Source organism: Danio rerio, chromosome 16 (genome assembly GCF_049306965.1).
Source record: "Danio rerio strain Tuebingen ecotype United States chromosome 16, GRCz12tu, whole genome shotgun sequence".
In the NCBI taxonomy this organism is placed as follows: Eukaryota; Metazoa; Chordata; class Actinopteri; order Cypriniformes; family Danionidae; genus Danio; species Danio rerio.
In genome coordinates, this window is record NC_133191.1 from 25,101,798 (window position 1) to 25,128,679 (window position 26,882).

Sequence of the window (26,882 nt, forward strand, 5' to 3'; positions counted from 1 at the left end):
TTAAATTTATAGTGACTTTACATAAAAAAGCATTTAAGATGCAAGTGTCAATTGAAATAACTTTTATAATGTTTTATTTATACATTGTGAAACACATAACAGAAAAATACAAAAAGGACAACATAAACGTAACAATAAACAAATACACTTTTTTGAGCAAAAAAATAAATAAATAAATGACACTAATGCAATCGTACATACAGAAAATACAGGTTTACAATGTGCTGAAGAATTACCTAGCCAGAAGGTTTAAAAAGGCTCTACAAAATGACAGGGTGAAGTGTGGCCGGTTGGGAGAACCCCAATTAGACCAATAATTGGACATGGTGGAATATCAACAGTGATAATAGCAGTCAACGAGAGGAAAATTTGCCTCTTAAAAGGAAGCAATGTAGGACAGGACCAAAACAGCTAAAGCAGAATGGCATGTCGCACTCAGGGTCAATAGACAGGTTTTGAAATAACTTAAAAAAAAAAAAGAAAATATGGATAAAATAATGTTTCATTGTAACTGAAAAATAAACCGTCTTATACAAAACTGTTTATATTTTAAATTATTAAATGCTTGATATCAAATCTCTAAAGGATGGGGACCCCGTATCGATGGGGACACCGTATAAAGAAAGATATATGATAATTTAGTATTTTTTTACCAACATTATGATCCTTAAATAGTCTTTTAAAGTCAAAAAAGTATTCTTGTTTCTAATTTGCCAGGTGTATAACTACTAAATAGCTTTTTAGTGGATCCTAGTGTAAATCAGTGTCAAATCTGCAGAACGTTTTTGTATTGATGCACAAAAGGCCATTTTCGTCTTTGATTCATTATTTTGTGGCAGACCCATGCTGTTTTGGGTAATAATCATAAAGCCAATAGCCTTTATTTCTTATAAGAACGTCTTTCGGTTATTGTCAATGAGTGTCACACACCGAAGTCATATCTTATGCGCGTGCGCAAAAAGGTCGCCAACCGTTGAGACTGTCGAAGTGGGTTGCCATGCAACCGCCCATCCAGCGCAGCATCATCAGCACCTACACTGTAACTACCTCTCGGTGCCGCATTGAATAAATAGCTTATTATGGACACGTGCTCTATGATGCCTCTATCCTTTTTTTCTTTTTAAAATGTAAATGCCATCGGGTAACGTTCACATGACGTCAGGAATTACACCCGTAGGCATACGTTAATATACACTTCAGGTCTGGCGCGATTACGTAGTGATGCTCATGTCCGGGATACGGACGGGAAGGGAGCCTCGTGACTGCGGGAGGAAAAAGAGGAGACCGGATCTAAGATAAAGCTCCCTCAACAGGGAACACCTTGGCTTTATGATTATTACCCAAAACAGCATGACATTATTACCTTAAGGAATTCTGCTCCACAAACTACTTCCGCGCGTCTGTTTTCGTTTCCCATTCCTGTCGATTGTTTCCTTTTTTCTGTTTTGCTTCATGAAACGGCTTTTCCGGGCTCAGGTGGGAGCCGAAAGGCTCTCTAGTGGAAACCCGTGGAAGAGACAGTTGGATGTGAGCTGGACTGGGATTGTTTGTTTTGACCTGCTCCGCGCGGAGTAGCCTGAAGGCCGAGGTATCGGATGCTGAAGCCGCTCGGCCTGCTGAGGCTCCGGGTACCGCAATGCCGCGGGGATGTGGAGAGAGAGACGGCAGGTGGGCGATGGAACGAGCGGGATCAGGGGATATTGGAAAATGCAGATGTACTACGCCAAGAATAAATGTTGACACAACATAAGTGCATCGAGTTCAGGTTTAACAGCTCTGGGCTTAATGTTGCACAGATCCTAACCACATATTTAAAATAGTATCTTTCACAAGATAGCCTGTATATATTTTGAACTGAGTCTAATAACCGAGTTAGTCTTTGATTGGCTATCATGCCCTCTCCGTCGGACTCCAGCAGCGTGGCCTCGATGTCCGGCTCTCGGGCTCTGTCTGGGAGCCGCAGAGGAATGTCTGGCAGGACCAGCGCGCGGGTGCTGCTGTACCTCGGCTTGTGTCACCTTGCGCTCGGGGCAATGGTTCTGGCCTTCAGCTTCACCAGCCTCGCCTTCACCTCATCACCCCGGGTCAGACAGTCTTGCCCTTTTTGGGCTGGCTTTTTTGTAAGTTTGTTTTAACTGTTTGTTTGGTGATATATTCATATGAGCAGTAATGTCAGCTGTGCCCTCCTGTATATGTAGGCTAATCTTTAAAGGTGATATAAAATAGTTAATTTAATGAATAAAGGCTATGCCATGTGTTAGAAAGAGGTAAACTATTATATATTAAAATTAATACATTTCATATTTATTTTAAATATTAGACTAAAAATGTACAGAAAATCTGCCTTTTTGTAAATGTCTTTTTTAAAACGTTGAATGCATTAATGAGCTACAAGCAATAGATATTTATAGCGCATCAAGCTCATATTGTTGATCTGAAAATCTCAGAACATTGACATTTTCTTTCAATTCAAATTTTGTCAAAAAGCTTTTCCATTTGATCAGTTTAATGACTAAATCATTTAATATTTGTGAGTAAATCAAATTTGGCAGTGAAACAAAGAGCGATATTAAGATTTTTAAATAATACTTGTTTACGTTTTCTTTTGTTGTATGCCTTCAGTATTGTATCAGTGATGCATCACTTTTCTTATTAAATGCTTAAGAAAGGTGATTTACACTTATTTTAAGATATCAGCTAATAACATTGTTGCACAAAAACAACTATCAACCCCATAACCTATATGTAATAATGTTTTAATAAATAGATCGTGTAATGAAAAGAAGTTGGAAGTCGAATTTCAAAGCATGCATGGTAGCACGAGTGGTAAGATAATAAATGATCTCCTGCTTCACCCAAGGCAAGCATTTAATGGTTCATAAAATATCAGCAATTTTTTCTATTTACTTCATAAATATGCTGTAATCCTCCAAATGGGGAATGACAAACTAAAACACAATAAAACTACTGTGATGTGAAAGTGCTTAATGCAGCATTTAATCAAAGTGTTTTGAATCCATTTAGTAAATGTTTTTTCTATCTCTCTGTCAAACAGGTAGTGGCGTCAGGAGTAGTAGGTGTGATATCATGGAGGAGGCCCTTCACTCTTGTCGTATGTGCTTTCATCATCTTTCAGGATGTATTGAGTGTGTGTGTGTGTGTGTGTGTGTGTGTGTGTGTGTGTGTGTGTGTGTGTGTGTGTGTGTGTGTGTGTGTGCTCCTCGTAGTTTCTGCAGTGATGCTGTTTTTTGATTTGTTCAGGTGTCGCTGTTCATGCTGCTCTCTGCAGTGTGTGTGATTCTCAGTCTGGCTGGCTCCATGCTCTCATGTCAGAATGCACAGATGGTCAAATCTTATGTTGACTGTAAGGTACACTCTGCTCTCTCTTCTCTTCTCTTCTCTTCTCTTCTCTTCTCTTCTCTTCTCTTCTCTTCTCTTCTCTTCTCTTCTCTTCTCTTCTCCCTGTGTTCCCACAAGTCTGAAATTTCTGGAATATTGTGGATTTTTAGTCTATTTTAGATGTTGAAAATCTGATTTTTTTAGTCCAATTAAAAATGTGTATCGTTTTCCTTTTAAGTTATAGTTATTCATTCATTCATTTTCTTTTTGACTTAGTCCCTTTATTAATCCGGGGTCGCCAGAGCGGAATGAACTGCCAACTTATCCTGCACGTTTTAGCGGATGGCCTCCCAGCCACAACCCATCTCTGGGATAAATAGTTAGTTAATGAGTTATGAGTTAGTTTAATATCATGAGTAGGCTAATTTCAGCACTATTTTATGCCTTTCACTCTCATCAACTGCATTTTGACAAGGGCAATCCCTTAATGCAGTCATCAAACTGGACCTTTTAATCAAGGCTATCAAGCATTGGCTTCAAAATGACCATTTTAAAGAATGGGAGTTTAAAAGTAAATGGCAGAAAAGGTAAATGTAAATTTTTAAACCTGCTATTGAGCATTTAAATATGGATCATGAAGCACTTCGCAGATACGTAAACATTTTTTTTTAAATTCTGAGGTAAATTATCTATTGTTGTTTTAATAATGGCTATTAAAGTCATCCAATGTTATATTCAAGGTAAAACCATTTTCTTATGATGCAAACAGAAGCTTATTTTCCATCCATTTGATTGTATAGAAGTTCAGTGGTAATAAGGAAAATGTTAGGCAATTTGATATTTGGCTTAAAGTGGGAATGGTGCTCGTCTTCTTGTTCTTTTTCTTGTCATAAAGTATTATCTGTGTGTTTGTTCCAGGTGGAGAATCGTCTGTGTCTTTGCTGTGAGCCTAAGTCATGCTCTCTAAAGGAAGATGATACTCTAGTGCTCTACCAACATAAAGACTGCCATGCTGTGCGACACCAGCTTAAGGTTTGTGCTTTGACCTGTGTGTTTGGCCGACGCAATGAGTTTACTTGAAACCCTGTTTACTTGAGCATGTTGCAGAGCCTACGTGGGAAAATATTCAGCCATCTCTAACATTTCTTTTTGTTGTAGAAATTATGTTTGGAAGTTTTGGTTTTTAATTATGACAGGAATGCATGTTGACAGGAAACACAGTTAGAGAGACAGGATTGGGAAAGTCCTGCGAGTCAGGATTCAAACTTTTTGATGCTTGCAGCACAGTTCTGCTATATGTGGATGTACTGACCACTATGCTGCTGGGGCTGACGTTTGCAAGTGCAACCAAAACATTGAAATCGACGTGGAATTTTTAGTTGAGTATATGAAATATATTCAACTATATCATCATATCATCAATACAGTCTAATAAATCAAGATTCTTATTATTTTATTTTAAACACACTCCTGTTTTTGTTTCACAGTTCCAAATGTTTTGTATGCCAAACTGTGTGTAGAGTTTTTTTGTTTTTATGGGGATATCTTAACTTTTTTCATACCATACATCAGGGATAGGCGACGCAGTGGCACAGTAGGTAGTGCTGTCGCCTCACAGCAAGAAGGTCGCTGGTTCGAGTTTCGGCTGGGTCAGTTAGCATTTCTGTGTGGAGTTTGCATGTTCTCCCTGCGTTTGCGTGGGTTTTCTTCAGGTGCTCCAGTTTCCCCCACAGTCCAAAGACATGTGGTACAGGTGAATTGGGTAGGCTAAATTGTCCGTAGTGTATGTGTGTGATTGAGTGTGTGTGGATGTTTCCCAGAGATGGGTTGCGGCTGGAAGGGCATCCGCTGCGTAAAAATGTGCTGGATAAGTTGGCGGTTCATTCCGCTGGGGTAACCCCGGATTAATAAAGGGATTAAGCTGAAAAGAAAATGAATGATTGAATGACACCAGGGATTCTCAACCAGTGGGCCTCAGCAATCCTGCCAGGTAGGGCATGAAATAGCTTAAAATTAACTTAAATATTATACTATAATTATTTGATTTTATAATTATTCATTCATTTTCTTGTCGGCTTAGTCCCTTTATTAATCCAGGGTTGCCACAGCGAAATGAACCGACTAACTTATACAGGAGGTTTTAAGGCAGCGGATGCCCTTCCAGCCGCAACCTATCTCTGGGAAACATCCACACACACACATACACTACAAAAAATTTAACCTACCCAATTCACCTGTACCGCATATACCGCTGTGGGGGAAACTGGAGCTTCCGGAGGAGCAATCAGAGAGAACATGCAAACTTCACACAGAAACGCCAACTGAGCTGAGGTTCAAACCAGCGACCCAGCGACCTTCTTGCTGTGAGGTGACAGCACTACCAAATGCGCCACTGCGTTGCCCGATTTTATTATTAAATATGTCATATTAAAATTATAGTAGTAATGACTGTGGATTAAATTTCCAACCATTGAGCGTCATCCGGGACTATGTTCTCATTTATGTAACAAAACAGTCACGCAAATGTAAAGGTAACGATGATTAGAGTTATAATAACCAGCTCACGCGTGCCTCTCGTCTAACTCATACTGTATCAGAGTCACACAAGTTGATTCACAAACTACTGTATGCATGTTCTCTTTGTTTTAACACTTTAAAAATATCTGTATAGTTGTCCAAATTAACGTTTTGCAAGGGTTTTATAACGGACATGCGTCCATACAGGAGGATCTAGCGAGACTCGGTGGTGTTTCAGTAGTGAACAACTGTTCACTGTTCCTGTCAGCGAACTCAAATAATGTCCAGCTACAAACCAAACCACCTTCACATTGATGTGCTTCATCAGATTTAGAGGATTTTTACTGTATTTTACATTTGGGCTTGGGGATAGGTTGTTTATTTGAATGGATATATATTAATAGATATATATATAAGTGAAAAGTGTCTGAATATGCTTGAGTTTAAAGGGATTGTTCACCTAAAAATTACTATTAGGTCAGAAATTTTAAGTCCAATTCCATGATCCAAGAAAGAGGGATAGTTTTTCTTAAGTAGATCATTAAAGGGCTCATATTTTACCCCTTTTGCAAGTTGTAAGATAAGTCTTTGTTGTCTCCAGATTTTGTTTGTAAAGTTTTAGCTCTAAATACTTACCAGATTATTTATTATACAATGCAGAAATCATGAATTTTAGCCTCAGAACAGTATAGCTGTTTTTTAGCCTGTGCCTTTAAATGCAAATGAGCTGGTTTTCCCCGCCCACCTTTCCCACATGTCTGCTTCTCCTGCATTACATCAGTTACAGAGACAAACATTGATGAAGGAGAAACCTTGCTCATTAGTTAAAAATACCAAGTTAGTTTATTTGATGTATTTGTGGTGGAGTTAAGTCAAGCCTTTCTGAAACAATGAGTCACACACAAATGCAGTTACAATGTTTGTAGTACACACACATATGCATTTACTGACACTAATGCGGTTGTGGTGATTCCATTGGTCTCTGAAAAAATTCACTTACATGGCCTGGGGGTGAGATAGAATTAACAGCAAGTTTTCATTTTTGACTGAACCAGCCCTTCAAACATTATTAACTATTATCATTCATTATTATTAATATGAACTATTGTGCATTTGTGCAGGATCTGCTGTTTAGCGCATGTGGCCTGAGTATTCTGTCCACCATTATCTGCACTCTGTCCACGGTCACCTGCAGCATTCATATCTTCTCTCTTGACCTGCTGCATCTGGTGAGACAAAATACAAAACACTGAAATAGTATTTTCCTTTCATATGTTACAGTGCATAGATACACTCTTCACCCATTCTCTCATTCCGCTCTATTTTTTATTCTTATTTTTTTGTAGCTGGCTCCTCATCGCTCTCGCTCCGTCAACCCAGAATGCACAACACCTCAAGATGCATTTCTCAGTAACATGATGGATTTCGAGGAATTTGTTCCACCCATTCCTCCACCACCTTACTACCCTCCTGAATACACTTGCAGCTCTGAGACTGATGCACAGAGGTGAAAACACACGCACACACAAAAATGTTTGAATTTTTTTCATAATGTTGGGATATGTCTTTAAGCTGAACACAAATTAGGATTTTGTAAGAAAGCATTCCAGGAGTTTTTATATAATTTATTGAGTTTTTCTATGATATTTGCAATATAAAACATTTATACAGTTCCAAATCCATATTTGGCAGCTTCCGAGTAATCTGCACAAACCCAGCAGACAAATAAGGTCTTCTCTAGTGTAGTAATCAGTGATTTTCACTGTTCACAAGTTTCTGAAGTTCTCATCTTGGTCCAGCCATGTCATGCAAGTTTTTTAAGATGCAAGGTGTGGAGAAAGAATGTTGTAACATTTACATGGACACCAAAAATCCGATTTCAATACGATTAAGTCAATACTCTGATTAAGAGTCTACCATGTAAACAGAGATTTTTGATTAATTTAATCTGATTAAGGTTATAATCGAACTAAACAGAAATCGAATTAAGACATGTGTGGTATGCCGATTTTAGTTACATTATTGAAGTACAGTACCAACAAATAAACACTGCAATCAAACTATTACCATCATGTAGGATGTTTCTCCACGGTTTGTAACAGGATAGATACACACACAGCTGTTTGACACTATTTTCTGCACCTACTGAGTCGGTAAAGAATCACAGACAGGTTTTTTTTTCACATTCGGCATGTGGTATCAAATTCCATTAAAACAACACACTTTTACCAGACCTTACTTTGTACTCACTTCCAATACCTCAGTTTGTCACGGTGGCATGAATGATATGTTCCTATATGTAAGTGAAACTGTCAAATGCAAGGATACTGATACTGAAACACCCGAAATTACATGATACTCTGGAGGAAATGTGGATAGCGCAGTGATGCAATGTCAATACTCAATCTTTGTGCTAAAACATGTCAAATAATGTAATAATAAATTATGGATTTATTAATTATAAAAACAAAAAGCAACAAAAACAACCCAGAGGGAGAAAACATTAGCAAAAAATTAAGGGCACACTAAAAAGACAAAACAAGACAAAACAAGACAAAAACAGACTAGACTGGGCTGGCAGGGAAGAGCAGGGCTGGACAAAATCAGAAAAGGCAATAATCAACGACAAACTGGCACAGGACAACGGACATGAGGACACTATAAAGAAGATATAATTAATTAACAGACAGGTAACAGGATATATTGATAATACTTCAACAAAAAGTAGACTAGTAAATAGACAGGAGAACACATGACTCACAGACACAACACAAGCCATGTGCTCACATAAAACAGGACTAGAACATGCAGTCAACTCCGTTACCGTGTTTACATGAAACACAACACTAAAGCACACGGCACATGTAAACATGAAACTACGTGCTAAACACAACACCAACAGAATACTGAATGTATGAGTACACAATAAATAAAAAACTCATTATGCAACCACACATGCAACGTGAATGTTCCATCCCAGCACCAACTAGACTGAGACTCTGAGAATCATTGAGCACGCTGCAGACAGAACTGACACAAACACCAGGACAAGACGGCACTTGTACAAAGACGAATACAATGACAGAAAATGAGTGCTTGACCCAAGAATACTCGAGCCGAGCACAACATGTTAGACAAGACAGGACTAGTGTCTGGATTCCACCAAAAAAAAGAATTAACAAGATCGAAGTGACAGAATCCTGACAATACCATGTAGAACAGGATCATGAAAGGAATATTCAAAAAGCAACTCATGTAAACACCTTAATTATACCATTGTCCTAATGATCATTGAGTGGTAATTGCTCTATACGTTGTCAGTGTTTGAGTCAATATAACAGATTGCCTGGAAATAAGAAGGTACCTTCAAAGATAACCCTTTTTAAATTTGTATTTGCTCCTTACTTACTAAAGATTCTCTGACAGATTATTTGATGACAATATAGTGGTATGGTTATAGGATGCAGTAGGAGCTGTTTTAAAGCAAAACAGTTCCTGTCTCAGCTAGAATGTAATTGGCGATTTCTGGTTTGTGCAAAAAGCGTCCTGCTGAATTCAATATTATGTCTCCTGTTGTTTTTCATGGCTGATTTTTCTGGGTGTTTCTGCAGTGTCACATATAATGGATCAATGGAGAGTCCAGTGCCTCTCTATCCAACCGACTGCCCTCCTCCTTATGAGGCAGTGATGGGTCAAAGGGCTCCTAGCCAGGTACATGTGTTGTGATTAATTATGATAATTGATGATGATTATTAATATTATTAATAATGATAATTATTAATATTAAGACATATTTAAATGATAGAATATAATGAGTGCTGGAAACCATGACTAAATTTTAATTATTTTTCAATGAATAGACAGGAAGTTTACGCAGCAGTTATGTGAAATACAAATGTTGGGTAGCATTAGTTGTGGTTGCTGTCACTTTTGATTAACCTTGTTGAATAAAAGTGTTAATTTCCTAAAAACAGAAGCATTGAGCCTCTTCAAACCTTTCAAATGTTGTATAAACACTGATCAGATTTTGTTTTGTTTTATAATCATCATCATTTGTAATACTGTGATCATCATGTTAACACTAACACTGTTCGTAGGCCACAGTGTATGACACTCAGGCTGGTGAGCTTTCTGGAGAGAGAGGAACTTCCACAGCTTTTAGTGGTGAAGGTTAGTATTTCCTGTTTCCATCTGGCTTTAAAGGGCACCTATTTTACTCCCTGTTTGAGTGTTAGGATGAGTCTTTTGTGTCTCCAGAATTTGTCTGTAAAGTTTCAGCTCAAAACACCCATCAGATTTTTTAATTATACCTTTCAGAATATTGAAAATTACTGCTTTGAACACATTGTGGCTGTTTTTGTCACCTGTGCCTTTAATGCTAGTTCTTCCCGCCCACAATTCCCACGTCCCTGTCAGTGTCAGTGTCTTCATTTTCGTCAGATAAACAGCACAGTGACAGACATGTAGGAAGCAGATCTCACGTAACGTTTGTGAGAAGTGACCTCAAAATAGGAGGTGCCATTTAAGATGTGAATTTAGGATATCTGATCACAAGGGGTATGGTATTACTGTGCATTTCAAATATTCAATTCACTTTAGTTCATCTTTAATCCTAAAATGCGTTCTACAATGTAGATTGTTTCAAAGCAGCTTAACATAGATGAAGAAGGAAGTAAAAGCCATCATTTTTCACATTGTGGAACATTCCAGCAATTCCGGCAGACAGAAAAGTAGTGTAGAATGCCGATGTAGTTCTAGTTTAAGCAAAACTGATTCAGTTTAATTTGGTGTAAATGTCATTGCTGTTCAAGTTCAGTTTAGTTCAGATCAGTATAATCCAAATGTCACTGCTAAAGACAATTCACTTAAGGCTGATTTATACTTCTCCATCAAGCATACGTGTAGGGTCCGGTGCAGCCTCTGTGTAGTCGAGTAGCCCTCGCCATGGCTGACACCAATGCTGATACTCACCTCACAAAAAATTGAAACGACTCATAACGCAAGCTCTGTGATTGGTCATCTTGGTACCAGTTATGAGCGTGGACGGTGCTGGGAGCTACTGTGCAAGCCTGATGAGTCCCGTGAAAGGAGCTCCAGATGGAAACTTTTGTTTTGTGTTTACCTTATTATTAAAGTTGTTTCATGTTTACCGGTTTCAAAAACAAAAAAACAAAATACCTGTGAAGAAACCCGACACAGAGAAACATAAAAACCTACTGCCAGCTAGCATTTCAGAAGTGTTATTGCAGAGCAACACAAAAAGCACGCTTAACTATAAATGCACAGCTACACGCAAGGCTTGTGCTGTGAGTTCCGCCGATCACTCAACGCAGAAGTATAAGTCAACCTTTAAGAGGAACTACACTGATGCGCAGCTGCATTATTCCAAACAGGCTCTGATGTTTGCAACTAGTTTCCCCTGGCCAAATGTCCTGGGCAGAGCTGCAATCTGGATGTTGGAGGCTTGAAAATAGTGGACATCATTTGTGAAAAAGGTGCAGGTTCAAATTGGTTACTTGGGTGGGTGTTTAAACTAGTTGATGGCATCGATGTGGAGACTTGTCTGTCAATTGGGTCTTTGCAGGAATCAGTTTTACACTCTAAATTCATTCACAATAGCCATCTGCTCAGTATAAAGGCTGGATTAATGATCATGTGGACCTAAGCAGAAACAGACATATGAAAATGAGCATAGATGCTGCTCAAATTGCAATGTCTTTTTGGGAAGTTCCAAGTTTCTGGCTCTGGTTACCAAGATTAATGCAGCCTAACAATCCTTTGCAGGATTTATATTCCAAACATATGAGGTTGTGTTATAAGTCTCTTGTAATCACTAATGTTCAGATTTTATGTAACATCTTACATCAGGTATTGTCAAGTTTATATGAGTACGGCTGAATGTACGAATCTGTGTGTATATGTGTATATTTTGTATATTCTTTCTCTCAGTGTCAATGGACAGTGGCTCTCTGTTGATGTCTGAGATTGTGGATATTCCAGATGACAGCTCCCCGTCTGAGGACTCCTGCCTCATGGAGGTTGGCGTTGGTGTTCGGGCCCGATCGCGGGGGGCCAGCGAGGGAGGGGAGGGGGGAGAGTGTGCCAACTTCCGCTCTTCCCCACAACATCCTGAAGGTATGGTGGCAGCTGCTACCGGACGACGCTGTTTCAGAGGCGAGAGATCCAACTCCTGCTCCTCCCCGAGCACATACAACACCTCTACCTACAGGTGGGAACAACTTCCGTGTTAGATCAGATCACTAAATCTGATGTGTTTTCCCTTAATTGAGCTGATGACTGCATAGACCAAATAGGTGCTGCTAAACTTGTTAGTAAATTTGGCCTATTGAAAGGATACTGGCCTACACTGGTCTCACAGTTCGGTTTGGTTACAGTTATGTCATTGCTTCAGTTCAATTTGATATCATGATGGATTGAAAATGCACTGCATCCCCAGAATTCAAATTTACTTTACATCCATACAATTTTGACATTAAAAACAAGCAGTCAGCTATATGAACTAAACATTTCATTTTACCTGCTCATGCTTCTATATTTGATCAAATATCAAATAAGTAATAATGACATGATCAGTTTTTTGCTGCTCAGTGAGTAGAAGAGATGTAGGTTTTTACAGTGTGCCCTTAACAGTGACACAAGAGATCTTGGGTTCTACTGTACCTTCAGTGTCAGCTAAAGACATGTGTTTTGTAAACATTTTTATCCCTCCTGTCTTGTTCACCTCCCGTCCCTTACTTTAGTGTTCATGGTCAACATTGACTGGTCAGTTTTAACTGCTCCTAAATTAGCACAAAAAAAAAATTCAAATCCCATTTTTTTTAACATTCTTTAGCTGTGAACAATGTCTCAGAATAGTGTTTTAACATGAATTTATAGAATTAGACCTAAAATAACTGCAGTAAATATACAAATAGTGAGTAAGTTTGGGTGGTGTACAGTATATGGGGATGTTTTCTGCCTGGTGGATGAATTTAGTCTGGATACCCATTCGTTACATCACAGGTGTAACAAGGTTGACTAAAACACTCAAAATTCAATGACAAAGGTAATCATCACTTTTACATGTTCAAGTGCAAAGCATAGAGGTTATCATAAGGCCTTGAGGTAATCAGATGTAAAACACAATATTTGAGATTGCTTTAAGTTGTAAATCGGTCAGATTTGACCCAAACACGACAGGAAAGTAATTACTCAAACTTGCGTATCCATGGCTTGACATTTGCACCCGCCAAATACTGGTAGATTTCAGCGGTGGCAGGTAGGACAGATACTCCCATTAGCCACTTTGGCTGGTTGAAATATGACCTTTAGCCAGGACAGATTACTGTGCATATGTTTTGTAAAATAAAAAGTATTAGTATACAGCTATATTTTGCTTGTTTCGGCACATTTAAAATTTGTGGCTAAGAAATAATTAATTGTTTATGTTTGGTGTGGTCAGGAGATAAATCCTTCAGTTTGAACTCTGAAAATTATGTAAAATAAAAACTAATTGTAATACTATATAAATTTTTTTTTTATGTTTTTTACTATAATTGTAATACTTTTATTGAGCAAGCTCATACAAGAAACACAAAAAGTGAAATTAATGAGGAGATAACACAAAATCTAAATCAAGTAATTTTATCATGTCAGAGTCATATTTGTGTGTATAAAATATATTTTCCCAACTATAAAATTGTGGCTAGTAAAAATGGCGATTGCCTAGTAATGTTGGAAAACTACTAGCAACAGTGGCTGGTGATCAAAAAAGTTAAAGTCAAGCCCTGTGCGTAGCGCCTTTCCCAAAATAGTATGATACTTTTACTTGCATCTCGTCTCGCAAGATGCTACTCGGTTGTGCATCTTGCCTTTCACGCCATTGTATTTTACCACAACAAAGTACTTCAGAAAACTGTTGCATCATAACCGGTTATGGTTTGTTTCTAAACCAATACCAAATTATCCTCTACTGCATTACAATGCACAATCGAATTTATTATTTTGACACTCCAACAAGAGATCATTGGTTTTGTTACATCTTTCAGATAATTTTTTTTTTATTCTGTTATGAATTTCGGATTAATAAATGCACTGGTGACTTTCAGAGGATGATAAACCAGGTTGTGGCAGAACTTTCAGGTTGTAGAATCTATTTTGATGAGGTAGATGTTTGTAGTGATACTTGGTAACAGCACAGGGAGTTATTTCGATAGAGACACAGCTTATAATGCACAATATAATCTATTAATTTTGACACTCCTACATGAGATCGTTGATTTTGTTGCATCTTTCAGATTATTTTCTTATTCTGTAATGAATTTTGGATTAAGAAATGCACCAGTGACTATTTTGGTGAAGTAGAAGTTTGTAGGGATACTTGGGGGCATAGAGTTATTTCGATAGAGACAAACCGTAAAGTTGACTGAGTTTGTGAAAGCAACTGTTGTATCTGGGAAGGGAAGTGAGACATTGGTAATGTACTCCCATTACAAGAATCAGTACATGATATTGATTGATTCCCTTTTCTGTCAAATTCAATAGCTTTGCTTGGGATGAATTTGCCCCAGTTAGTTTTCTGTCTTTAGCCCAATAAATAAACTTGTTGAAAGTGTCTGTTCCATTAGTTTGTCTTTTGGTCTTCTGCCAACAAGCTTTTGAAAATGTGAATCTTTTTCTTTGCTCTGTTCTGGTTTTAACAGCGCCACAATTGGTAAGCATCAATACAGTCAGCATGAAACAGAAGCTGCTATACTCTTTTCTTCCCTTTTGTGACAGTTATATGGAAGTAAATGGCTTCCGCACAAGAAACAAATGTAGGGCAATTTGATATTGTCCATCGAAAACTGATTTGAGCATTTTAGCTTGCATTTGCCTAAGCTGAACAGATGTCCCTGTTTTATGAGGGTAATCCTGGTTTCTGGTGTCCTGTTCTTCGCATGAGCTGTGCCTGGAAAGGTTCCTGCCAACAAAGCCTGCTGGTAAACAAGAGTAACCACATAGTTAGAATTTTAACAAACAGAAGGCTCCATGAACTGATTGTTAGTTGCTCCTTGAGGGGTGTTTTTTTCCCAAAAGCATTGTTAGCCAACTGTGTTACCACCTATAGTTGCATCATAACCAACATAGTTGAAAGACATGAATTTTCCATTACCAGGCAAGTGTCGATTTAGTATGTTCAATCGGTGAAAAGGAGCTTAGACAGATGCCAACAGACAGTGCTGACACAGTGGTAACATAGGGTAAACCGTTGGTTTAATGTCTGTTTGCTGTCTGTGGGTGTTTGTTGGTTATAAATAAAATAAGTATAAATAAATTAGCTTCATTGTTTCCACCACAGGTCTCCAGTCCTACGACGTCAAGCCCTGTTGGCTAGTAGCTGCTCTCAGTTAGAGTTCTTAACAGTATCTCAGCATTCTTCCATCCCTGAAATCAGAGTTCGCCCCTGCACACCCTCCCGACGAGGCTCCTCGTCCGTATTCAGTAACCCACCTTCCACAGCCCCATCAGGTCCAGCTCAGGACCGTCCAGACCTCACAGTACAGGCAAACCCTCCACGGCCTGTTTTCCGTGAGCAGATTGTGCGGGATCGAAAAAACAGCGATGGCTTCTTACCTCTTCTTAGGTCACACAGTGAACCAGGACTAAGCTCTTCCACAGACACAGGTAGGAAATAACCATATGCATTGTCTGGGATTTATAAGAGCCTGCAAGCCAAGGTGACATCAGCTGTGTTTTTGCATCTTCTTTTCTCAGGGGATTTCAGTCTCTCAGGAGGCAGTAAAGGAGTCAGTGAGGGGGGATCGCAGACCTCATCAGAAACAGGTAAGTGTTTAGTGTTATGATTAACTCTTTCCTCACGATCATTTATCACACAACTCGTTTCTGCCATTGACAAAGGGGTGGTATTGTGTGTCTTTTGAAGTAGTACAGAATCTTTGCATCCAAAATTCAAGTCAAGGAGCAGCAGAATTTATTCATTCATTCGTTTTAGTAGCTGATTTATGAGGGCTTGCCCCAGCAGAATTAACCCCCAACTACTCTGGCTTATGTTTTACGCAGCGGATGCCCTTCCAGCTGCAATACAATGCTGGGAAAGATCAGAGTAAAAACATTAAGTGCTTGTAAGCTAACTTGACCATCAGACCTTTGACAGAATGTACATAAATATGTACAAAACATGAAGTTGTCCAGCCAAAATGTTGATCTGACAAAGAGGTACATGGCTATGTGAGTTTTAGGAGGGCGGATACTCTATATCTGTTTCACCTATGTTTTGCTAATTGTTCTGAGTCTAATCTAATAGAAACGGCACACTCACATTAGGTACAGTTGCCTTGAACCGTGCCAAAGCGTGATTGTCTCCCATCCCCTCTCCCCTTGGCCTGCACTCACACTGCATTTTTACCAACCAAACCTGAGCACGCTTACGTCATCGATGGTGTGACTGTTCAGTTTAACAGGAAGAGAAGCGATCTTGCTCATCACAGTGGAGATTGTTTTAATTATATTTTTTTATAATTTTTAGTCGTTTGGGATGCATTGAAATGCAGTCAAACACTTTGCTGAACAGATCCACCACTTTTGATGCTCATAAATGATCATAATTGTCCTCGTGCTGCAGGTATTGGGAGGTTTCTTGAAGATGCTGCTGACGTGCAGTGAGGGGTTTGCGTTTTAATAAAATACAACAGTTTGCGTTCATTGAAAATTAAGAATGATTAATAAATCCAGATGAAACAGTCCCCTAAAAGTGTCGCCGCATCTTTAGTTTCAGGCTTTGCACTCACACTACAAGCATACCACTCCAAATCCCAAGTGAACCGTGATCTGGAACACCTCTTCCAACCGGGAAAGAGCCAGTCAACTGAACCACACCTAAGCCTGATTCAGAGCACTCACACTTCTCAAATGAATCAGGAAACGCGCCTGGGCACGGTTCGGATAGCATAGTCTGAGTGCACCCTAATGCTTGCCAAAGAGCTGTTTTTCACATACAGATGCTGATAAAATTTACACTTAAAGAAAATCAGTTTGGAAAGAGTAATTAAAAGTGCTCTTCATTTTTATTTATATTAGGGGTGTAACAATATACAAACTGTGATGCATAAGCAAACTGTGATACTGTGATACCACATCAAATCTTGACAAATAGGTTCATTTAAAGTTCAAAATGTTGCTTTCAATTGAGTGTTTATGGAGTTGTTGTGAAATCTCCAGGCTTCTGAGCTTAAAATTTACCAGCTGCATTTCTGTCCACCCACATTTATGTGTCAGCAACTGCTATTCCCGTTTAGCAACTTCTCACTCAGTCACAGTGAAGTTGTCAGGTGGAAGTTCGATAAATGTTATAATTTCTGAACAACAGAAGAGCAGTGAGAAGTTCTTTTTTTATTTTGGCTGTGAAGCACCAGCAGAACTGCATCTTTCTGAACACAGCTTGTGTTACAAATAACCATTGATTTTTAGCATTGTTTTTAACTAAATCCCTGATCAATTGAATATTTTCAAAGCTGTTATGCTGGCATGACAAAAAGGCTGATGTTGAAAAATGGAGCAGATAAAAACTACTGGATGAAACTCTCAACAACAAACCTGCCTCCCAGACGAGGGATTTCATCTCTCATGCAATATTTTTAAAGAGACAGTATCAAAAAAGACAACACTTCACAACAAAGTTGCATTTCTTAATATCAGCTAACTATAATAGTTAATACTAGTAATAGTAATAATTACAATAAATGTATTTCGCTTTGTAGTATTCTTTAATGGACCTGATCTAAAGTGAACTAATAAATGGTTCATTGTTTTATTAACTAACATTAACAAAGATTAAAAAATGCTGAGACTAATTACAGTTAATGGATTAAAATGTTAACAATTCTGACTTATGCAATTATCAAACATTTTGTAACAATTTATTTATTTATTTATTTATTTATTTATTTACGAACTAACCTGAATCCCTATTTCTATAATTGAATTCTTTGGTTTATTTGTGTCACTCAGGAGTATTGTCTGGAGCTGGTTTGCTGCCTCGCTCCTCTCTGGCACTTCCTGCTTCCCTGCCCAGAAAGGGTAGCATAAAAGCTTTGAGTAGCCGGTTGCCCATCAAACAGGTTCCTGCTACATCGCTGCGTTTGCCCAAAGACTGTGCACGCTCTCTTGGAGACCTCAAGGTTAGTCTTTTAATTTCATGGATGCATACATCTGAAGATCCCTTATGCCCAATAATACAGTAGGGCTTCCCCCTAGTAGTCGACTAACCATTAGTGAACTAGAAGAGGCTTGATCAACCAAACTTTTATTAACTACTTAGCATTAGTCAGTTAGATTAATCACTTAGAATTTTTATTTGAATCCACTTGATATGGTGATGAGGTGAATCAGGCTATCAAGTTTTCATTTTTAAGTTGTACAGAAATTACATAAACCATCTCTCTGCTTGCAGTTATTGTGAATTGAAGAAGAGACAAACCAGGAGAAATTTAGGGTATTTTCAAAGCAGAATCCTTTAATAAGAACTGGCCTTGAACTGTGTTGTTCAAATCTCGACTACTGCAGCTGACATTCAGTTAAATACACAAATTAAGTGGCCAGTGCTTATTATAGAAACAAAAACAGTAGAAAATCTTGTTTTCTTATTATTTGAACCTAAATCTTGTTATTTGTTAGACAAAAGACACAGCTGTGCCTGGAACTCACAATATGCATTACTTTGGAGACATGATACTGTATTTCACACATAGGGAGTCAGATCTGATGTGCCTAAAACTTAGAATTTGCATTATTTTGAAGAAACGACAGTCTCTTGCCCATAGGCAGTCAAACCTGATCCCTCAAAATGCATCTTACAATATAGAAAACATCCTAGGAAACATCCATACACTCTCATTCACACTCATACACTACGGACTGTTTAGCTTACCCAATTCATCTGTATCGCATGTCTGAGGAAACCCATGCAAACGCGGGGAGAACATGCAAACTCCACCCATAAATGCCTGCTGACCCAGCTGAGGCTCGAACCAGCAACCTTTTTGCAGTGAGGCAGCGCTACCCTCTGCACCCCAGCATCACCATCTTCGAATATGTAATTAATATTAAAATTACAGGCACATCCTGTACTGTGGAGATGACGAATCAGTGTAAGTGACTTCATCTCTTAAGCTTGAATTGATTTGATTTTTTATTAGATTTATTTATTTTCGAACAAAAATATCATACATAAAATATCATTAACAAAAAATACATTTCAACATGGTCGAAAATGGAGTGGGATGAAGCACAAGCTGATTATTTTCCTACCCCATTAACACATACAGTTGAAGTCAGAATTATTAGCCCCCTTCGAAGTTTTTTTTGTTTTTTAAATATTTTCCCAAAGATGTTTAACAGAGCAAGTAAATTTTCACAGTATGTCTGATAATATTTTTTCTTCTGGAGAAAGTCTTATTTGTTTTATTTCGGCTAGAATAAAAGCAGCTTTTAATTTTTAAACACAATTTTAGGGACAAAATTATTAGCCCCCTTAAGCTATATTTTTTCTCGATAATCTACAGACCAAACTACTGTTATACAATAACTTGCCTGATTACCCTAACCTGCCTAAGTAACCTAATTAACCCAGTGAAGCCTTTAAATGTCACTTTAAGCTGTATAGAAGTGTCTTAAAATATCTAGTAAAATATTATTTACTGTCATCATGATAAAAATAAAATAAATCCATTATTAGAAATGAGTTATTAAAACTATTATGTTTAGAAATGTGTTGAAAAAAATCTTTTCTCCGTTAAACAGAAATTGAGGGAAAAATAAACAAGCGGTCTAAAAATTCAGGGGGGCTAATAATTCTGACTTCAACTGTACATCATTCGTCTATTACTTAAACTTATTTCTTCTTTTACTTATCTCTTCTTTTTACATGAGACATATTTTATCCTTTTGGAATGTTTGACATATTAGATGCTTGAATCCATTTGTACATTTACATTTTGTAACAGACCAAAAAAAAAAAAAAAACATAGTACTGCAAATAGCCATTAATTAAAGTTTCATCATACCTTTCTCATTTTATCCTTTTTCAGTCACCTCTATTTATCATTATATTACATTAATAATATGTATTTTTACAACTTTTTAAACTGATTATTATCCTGACATTGTTTGAGAGTATGATCTAGACTGTTCCATAGTTTTACACCACAGACAGACATACACAAACTTTTCAAAGTTGTCCTTGTTTTCAACCTCTTAAAATTTAGTTCTTCTCTCAGATTATATCCCCCTTGTCTTTCTTCAAAAAAACTTTTGTATACATTTTGGAAGTAATTTATTCCTAGCTTTAAACATAAATTGTGTTGTTTTAAATTTAACCAAATCATTGAACTTGAGTATCTTTATCCTTATCATTGAAAAAATAAAGGTATTGTATGCTCCAACTACTCCACACCTTCTATCAGTCTGATTACTTTTTTCTGCATTGTACTTATGGATTGTAAATTAGATTTATATGTATTCCCCCAAATTTCAACACAATAACTCATATAAGGCAACATAAGTGTGTTATATAATATATACAATGATTTATTGTCCAGGATAAGTCTTGCATTATAAACTTTTGCTACAGTTTTTACTAATTTTGATAACACATTATTTATTTGCCGTTTCCAACTAATTTTATGATCCAATACAGCAATAAGAAACTTAATTGCATATACTATAATTATAACTTCATTATCAATATGTAAAACTATATTATGAAAACTTTTTATTTTCCCAAATAGCATAACCTTTGTTTTGCTTATATTTAATGGCAATTTGTTCAAACATCAAACCATAAATTCAATTTAATCATTTCTGTTTTAATCAACTCCCTAAGTTTTGGTAAATTATCCCCAGAACAAAAGATACTCGTATCATCTGCAAATAAAATGAAAACAACTCTGATATCTTACACATATCATTATTATAAATTATAAACACTATTAGACCTAAAACTGATCCTTGTGGTATGCCACACTTTACATTTAGATATGATTTGATAGGAGCTGAAAACAAAGAAAGAACTAGTTTATCAATGGATTCTTTTCCCAAGAATGTTATGATGTATTTAGCAGTCATCATAATTTTAAATCCTTGACAGTTTTTAATATATTTATATATATTTTAAAAAAAAAAAAACATTTGAACATTTAAATGCAAACATGTATGTAGTATATCATCTTTGAGTCATTACAAACAAAAAACAAATTACCGCTAATGTGAGGTGTTTCTAATGCATCGTCTATGGGGCAGGGAATAAATTTGACATTATTCTCTCCTGTGGCTGCTGTCATCAGTCTCACACTATTTTTTCCTTTTTCTGAAAATCTTGATAGCACCATTATGGAGTTTTTCTTGCATCATTTCAGTAATTAGGATTTTAATAAATGTATTTGTTGTATTGTCCCGTTCACTGCGCGCTAAGTTTACCTAACTATGACGCCTTTCGCTATTGAGAAACCCGGAAATGTGAAATAGTCTAGAAGTTATTCAAATGTTAATGTTAAAATGTCCATATGGGTTTTCCCTTACACATTCACAATTATTACTTCTGCCAGTGTACTATGACAATCTTTATGTGTGCCCTTGGATGCTTATTAGGTTATGAAGATAATTAAATGCTTACTATTTTGATTTAAATTATGGTTTATTAACAAACATCCATTTAGTTGACAGATGACTTGATGTAAATTACCTAGTCCAGTGTTTCTCAACCACGTTCCTGGAGGCACACCAGCTCTGCACATTTTCCAGGTATCCTTAACCAAACACGCCAGGTTCAGATCATCGGCTTATTAGCAGAGACTGAAAGACCTGTAATGAGCGTGACAGACAAAGGGGACATCCAAAACATGCAGTGTTGGTTGTCTTCCAGGAACGTGGTTGAGAAACACTGACCTAATCAACCCGATTTTCAAAATCTTTAGTCGAGGGCGATTCTACCAAAAACACATTTCAGTTCAGTTCAGATTTGTAATGCACTGACTGATTTTATTATTTGTTTTTTCGATTTTCCTCACAGGTCACTCGAGTTTTAGTGCAGCGTTTCCTGCAGAGATCTAAACGTAACTTAGCCCCTGCTTCTGACCATACTGCAAACTGTACTCAGGGGCCTAAAAGGAGGACTGGAGGAGAGAGCAGTCTGCCTTTAGAACAGGTGAAACATTGGCAGATCTAAAAAATAAAAACTTTTAAGTTCAGCTGGAATTTAGTGTAGTCTTACAAAAAATAACCCACTACATGTCTGTGCTTCAATGTAGGTGCTTCGTAACTCTATGGGAGCCAATAGGGGGCAGCAGCAGCACGTCCACCACCACTGCCGTGGACATCACCACTCTCATAGTGACAGTCGCCATAATGCCCGTCGCCATGACGATGACCCTGCAAGAGCCAGAGGAATCCACCTGCGCAGCTGCGGAGACCTAAGCTCCACATCTGTGGTCTCACTGCGCCGGCTTCACCCACCACACGGGTCATCAGGAGCTTTTTATTCAGAATCTGCCCTCTGAAACAGGGCGAGTGAATCTGGAATAAATCCCTGAAGAAAAGATAACAGGTGGGAAATAGATTTGAGATGAGGAATTCATCTTGCAGAAAGCAAAAGCAGATGTGCTTTTCGAAATCTAAAAAGTTTTTAGCTGTTCTTGCCATAGTAAAAAGACTCCACATTGCATAACAATAACATTTCAGACCCACTGCTGTCTGTACCAGACAAGATCCTTCTGTTTTTTTCTTTTCTTTTAATTTAGGGCTTCTTTTTCTCACTCACTGTTTACGTAGATTTGGAAAGAATGCAGCACCTCTGACACTGCTGCTTATCTTCACAGCTCATTACAAAGCACTTATGAAAATACAAACAAGCAAAGCCGTAAGCATGTCTTGAACACTGAGTGGAGGAGGGGCTTTTTCATCTTATTATCTAATGTTGGGCTCACATTACAGGAGTTTTTCAATCCTAAATGATTAAGAAATCTGGTTCCAACACACACTTAAAGAGAACTTACTCAACTTTTCTTCCCATTTTGATGGAGTTAATAAGATTTCCATTCCAGAGGCAGTGATTTGTGAAGTAGAATAGTGCAGAAAAATGTAAACAAAAGGGAAATTGTAACAAGATAATTTATATCAGGATCAACACAAGCATCTACTGTACATCGAAGTTAACCAGGAAACAGTGACACAGTGTTTATTTTATTAGACACTTACACTTAGACACTTACACTCACTGGCCACTTTATTAGGTACATCTGTCCAACCGCTCGTTAACGCAAATTTCTAATGAGTCTGATAAGTCCTAATTTCTGCTTTGACATTCGTATGGTAGGGTCAGGATTTGGCATCAACAACATGAAAGCATGGATCCATCCTGTCTTGTATCAGTGGTTCAAGCTGGTGGTGGTGCTGTAGTGGTATGGGGGATTTTTTCTTGGCACACTTTAGGCTTATTAGTACCAGTTGAGCATTGTGTCAACACTACAGCCTACCTGAGTATTGTTGCTGACCATGTCGATCTCTTAATGACCACAGTGTACCCATTCTCTTGATGGCTTCTTCCAGCAGAATAACGCACCATGCCATAAAGCGCGAATCATCTCAGACTGGTTTCTTGAACATGACAATGAGTTTACTGTACTCAAATGGCCTCCACGGTCACCAGAACTCAATCCAATAGAGCACATTTTGGACGTGGTGGAATGGGAGATTCGCATCATGTATGTGCTGCTGACAAATCTACAGCAACTGCATTAAGCAATCATGTCAATATGGACCAAAATCTCTAAGGAATTATTCCAATACCTTCTTGAATCTATGCCATGAATGTTTAAGGCAGTTCTGAATGAAAACGGGGTCCAACCCGGGTAGTAGTAAGGTGTACCTAATGAAGTGGCCGGTGAGTGTACATAGCAATAGTCACTGATGCACCAACAGTTAATGTGTACATTTGCTAGCCTAGCACACTGGCAGTTAATGTATTCACATGGTACATGTGCAAGGCTGGTGTCCTGCATAGTTTACCTCCAACTTCCTTCCACACACCTCTTTGGAAGTTTCTAGTTTACCTAGAAAGAGCTTGATTAGCTTGTTCAGGTGTGTTTAATTGGAGTTGGAACTAAAATATGAAGGACATCGGCCCTCCAGGAATGAGTTGTCCTGCTTTAGGTAAACAATTAATCCATGCAAGTTAATCTACTGAAAAAAAAAAATGTTTGTTTAAACTCTTCTTCTGAATCTTCTGAAAAGACTGAGCATTTGCTCTTGCATTTGGATTGGCTGTCCTTCTCTTTTGACATCAGTTTGGTGCCTTCAGCCAAACTATTCTAAACCACGCCCCTTTTACCATTAGTTTTCAATAAGGGAATGATGTGCAAAAAGAACCCCCCCAACACACTCAATATTCAGGTTCAGTTCTTCAGGTTCAGACAGACTAATTGTTAGCTAAAATTCTTAACTAAAAACTAAAGCATTGTGCTGCAATCCATGTTTGATCATTGCAATACAACAATACTATAACAATACAACTCCACATCACCTTTCATTTGGCCAGTAAAAAACATTTTACAGGTCATCTTGTGAATGTAACAGTTGTTTAGCATTTTGTAATCCTAAAATAAAATAAATAAATAAAAATAGAGAACACAATATCTAATATTGGAGGGTGACAATTGTGCTATTTTAATTACATGGTAATTACACAACTTCCACATGCAAAATGCATGACCACACAGTCAGTTGTGGTTCTAACTCCTTTACCACTAAACTCTTTCACTAACTGACTACACTGCGCAGAACAGTTTAATAACCCAAACATCATCTTGCATATATAATATTGATGTTTTTTAACCTCAAATTTACAAAAATGCTGAGGTTTATACCGCAGTGACGTATTTGGATTCATTGGCTTTTTTCCTAGAAGTGCATGATTTTTCTAAAATGACTAATTCGATTGAAAATTAGATTTTTTTGTGTCTGTCTGTCTCTTATGATGGAGTCCAACTTCCCAGTCTGTGTAATAATACTTTCCTACAGAATGCCTCTGCATGCATTAAGAAGGCTTGTTTTCTCTTTTTGCACAAACACGAACACACACACACACACACACACACAGCTACACAAACATGCTTGTGACAAAGCTAGATGTCACTAATGCAAAGACACGTGTGAGGGAATTTGGGATTTTGTAATAAAGTCGATTCTCTGGCAATAAACACTTGTACAGTTACTGTATGTAGACCTTGAAATGTTAAAGGAAACTGGGACCTTGTATTGGTTGGAAGTTACCTGCAAATCTGAACGAACTATCAAACTGCAACGTTCAAGAATGTGAACAATGTTCTGGAGGGTTCTGCTCAACACGCTGGAAAGACAGCCATGGACTTCTGTTGTGTTCTGGAAATGCATGAACATCTGAAGGAATCACTGCAGTTGTCATTTGTTTGGAAGTGCTTTGAAATGCTAGTTATTGGCTTTGAATTGGTAGCAATGTTGCTAAATTCTTTTAATACAGTTGCTGCATATGTAAATATCATTGATGCACGGACCGTTATGCTCACACACATTCTGCATCTTTTTGAAGCACTGAAACCAAGTCTGAACAAGAGCTTGATATTCTACCTCTTACAATGCATACACTGACATGTTATGGCCTAGTGAAATATTTGAATAATTTAAAGGATTTAATGGGCTACTAATGAAACTGACTGATAAAGAAATACTGTTATTCTGGGATTATGATGCCTAAAAAGAACATTTAAAAATGGCTCTACTTTATGAACTTTAAATGCAAGTAATGTAAAATATGGAGAAAAAAAACGTGAATAAAATGTATACACTTCAAAATGATTTGAAAAGAACTAAAATCATTTCTCACTTTTCACCTTCTTGTGTTGTATTATGCAGTCTCCACTTTTTCATTGTATTATTTGCCTCCAGAAAATGACTATTAAGCTGTTTGTGTTTCCAAAAAATATTTTTATTTAATTGTTTATGTGTTTGCCGAATCACTTTTATACATTATGAAGTACCTCATGATACTATTAGTTACTATTTCAGAAATTTAATGACAAAAAGACAAATGTAAAATGTAACTTAGTAAACTGCTTTACTTACAATTCACAAAACACATAAACAAACACACACACACACACACACACAAGTCTAATAATGACACGGGTGTATATATATATATATGTGTGTGTGGGTGTGTGTGTGTGAGTGAGTGAGTGTGTGTGTGGTTCTGTCGGTTCTGGAATTTGATTGGCTGATAGCCATGTGATATTCAGCACTCGTACAGTCTCATCACTCTTATGTATTACTCCGCCCACACTGAGTGACAGCAGATCAATAAACTCACTACAGTTTCACAAATATTGCTGCTGTTGGACAACATTATGTACTTTTGAGGCTTTTTGGGTGAGAATTTAATTGTTTAGATTGCAACTATGCAGTTCATTTATAAGGACAGTGCCTATTTTAAATATGTATAATTTCACAGATACAGCACATCGGCTTGCATTAGCCTGTCATTGAGCTGAGCAAAGATGTTTGATGTTCTGCCACAAGATGGTGACAGAGACCACATAGTAGTGATGCGGGGATCCGCTGAAATGACACCCGAATCCGCGGCTTCACCTGATATATATATATATATATATATATATATATATATATATATATATATATATATATATATATATATATATATATATATATATATATATATATATATATCACTTTAATAATTCTAATTCTTTGTTTTAGGTATGATGATGATCTCCGTGGATATTAACAGCAGATTCGGTGAGCTAATCTCCGCATCTCTGATAGTAAAATAATACACTACGTTAATCGTAAATGTTTTTAAATAAATATTTATTCGGAAAACAAAAGTTTGTCTTTGGACAAGATTTTCTTCATTTTTAAATGCAGAAAGTAAAAATAAGACGTTTGAGCTTTTACAGACACAGGAACAAGATAACACAAAG

At 37.4% G+C, this 26,882-nt stretch overlaps 1 protein-coding gene across 6 annotated transcripts; it reads left to right on the forward strand.

Moving 5' to 3' along the window:
- Positions 1–1,217: 1,217 nt before the first annotated feature.
- fam189b (family with sequence similarity 189 member B) lies at positions 1,218–25,740 on the forward strand. Of its 6 annotated transcripts, none has more exons than XM_005158145.5 (14): positions 1,218–2,120; positions 3,056–3,112; positions 3,262–3,369; positions 4,258–4,371; positions 6,978–7,085; positions 7,203–7,363; positions 9,468–9,567; positions 9,954–10,026; positions 11,806–12,085; positions 15,197–15,522; positions 15,613–15,681; positions 17,866–18,035; positions 21,923–22,057; positions 22,161–25,740. In XM_005158145.5, the coding sequence occupies exons 1-14, from the start codon at positions 1,893–1,895 to the stop codon at positions 22,407–22,409; spliced, it is 2,178 nt and encodes a 725-aa protein (XP_005158202.1). In that variant the 5' UTR covers positions 1,218–1,892; the 3' UTR covers positions 22,410–25,740. The 6 variants fall into 6 exon arrangements, 4 of the variants coding, with proteins under 4 accessions (XP_005158202.1, XP_009290571.1, XP_009290572.1 ...); XM_009292296.4 differs by having other exon boundaries at positions 11,857–12,085; XM_009292297.5 differs by having other exon boundaries at positions 3,262–3,364.
- The last annotated feature ends 1,142 nt before the right edge of the window (positions 25,741–26,882 follow it).

What these genes read in the sequence shown, in the direction of transcription:
- fam189b (XM_005158145.5), top strand. Translation starts at nt 1,893, where the DNA reads ATGCCCTCTCCGTCGGACTCCAGCAGCGTGGCCTCGATGTCCGGCTCT. An exon ending in TCTGAGACTGATGCACAGAG is followed by an intron (nt 7,364 to 9,467) that starts GTGAAAACACAC and finishes GTGTTTCTGCAG; the next exon opens with TGTCACATATAATGGATCAA. An exon ending in GCAGTCTGCCTTTAGAACAG is followed by an intron (nt 22,058 to 22,160) that starts GTGAAACATTGG and finishes GCTTCAATGTAG; the next exon opens with GTGCTTCGTAACTCTATGGG.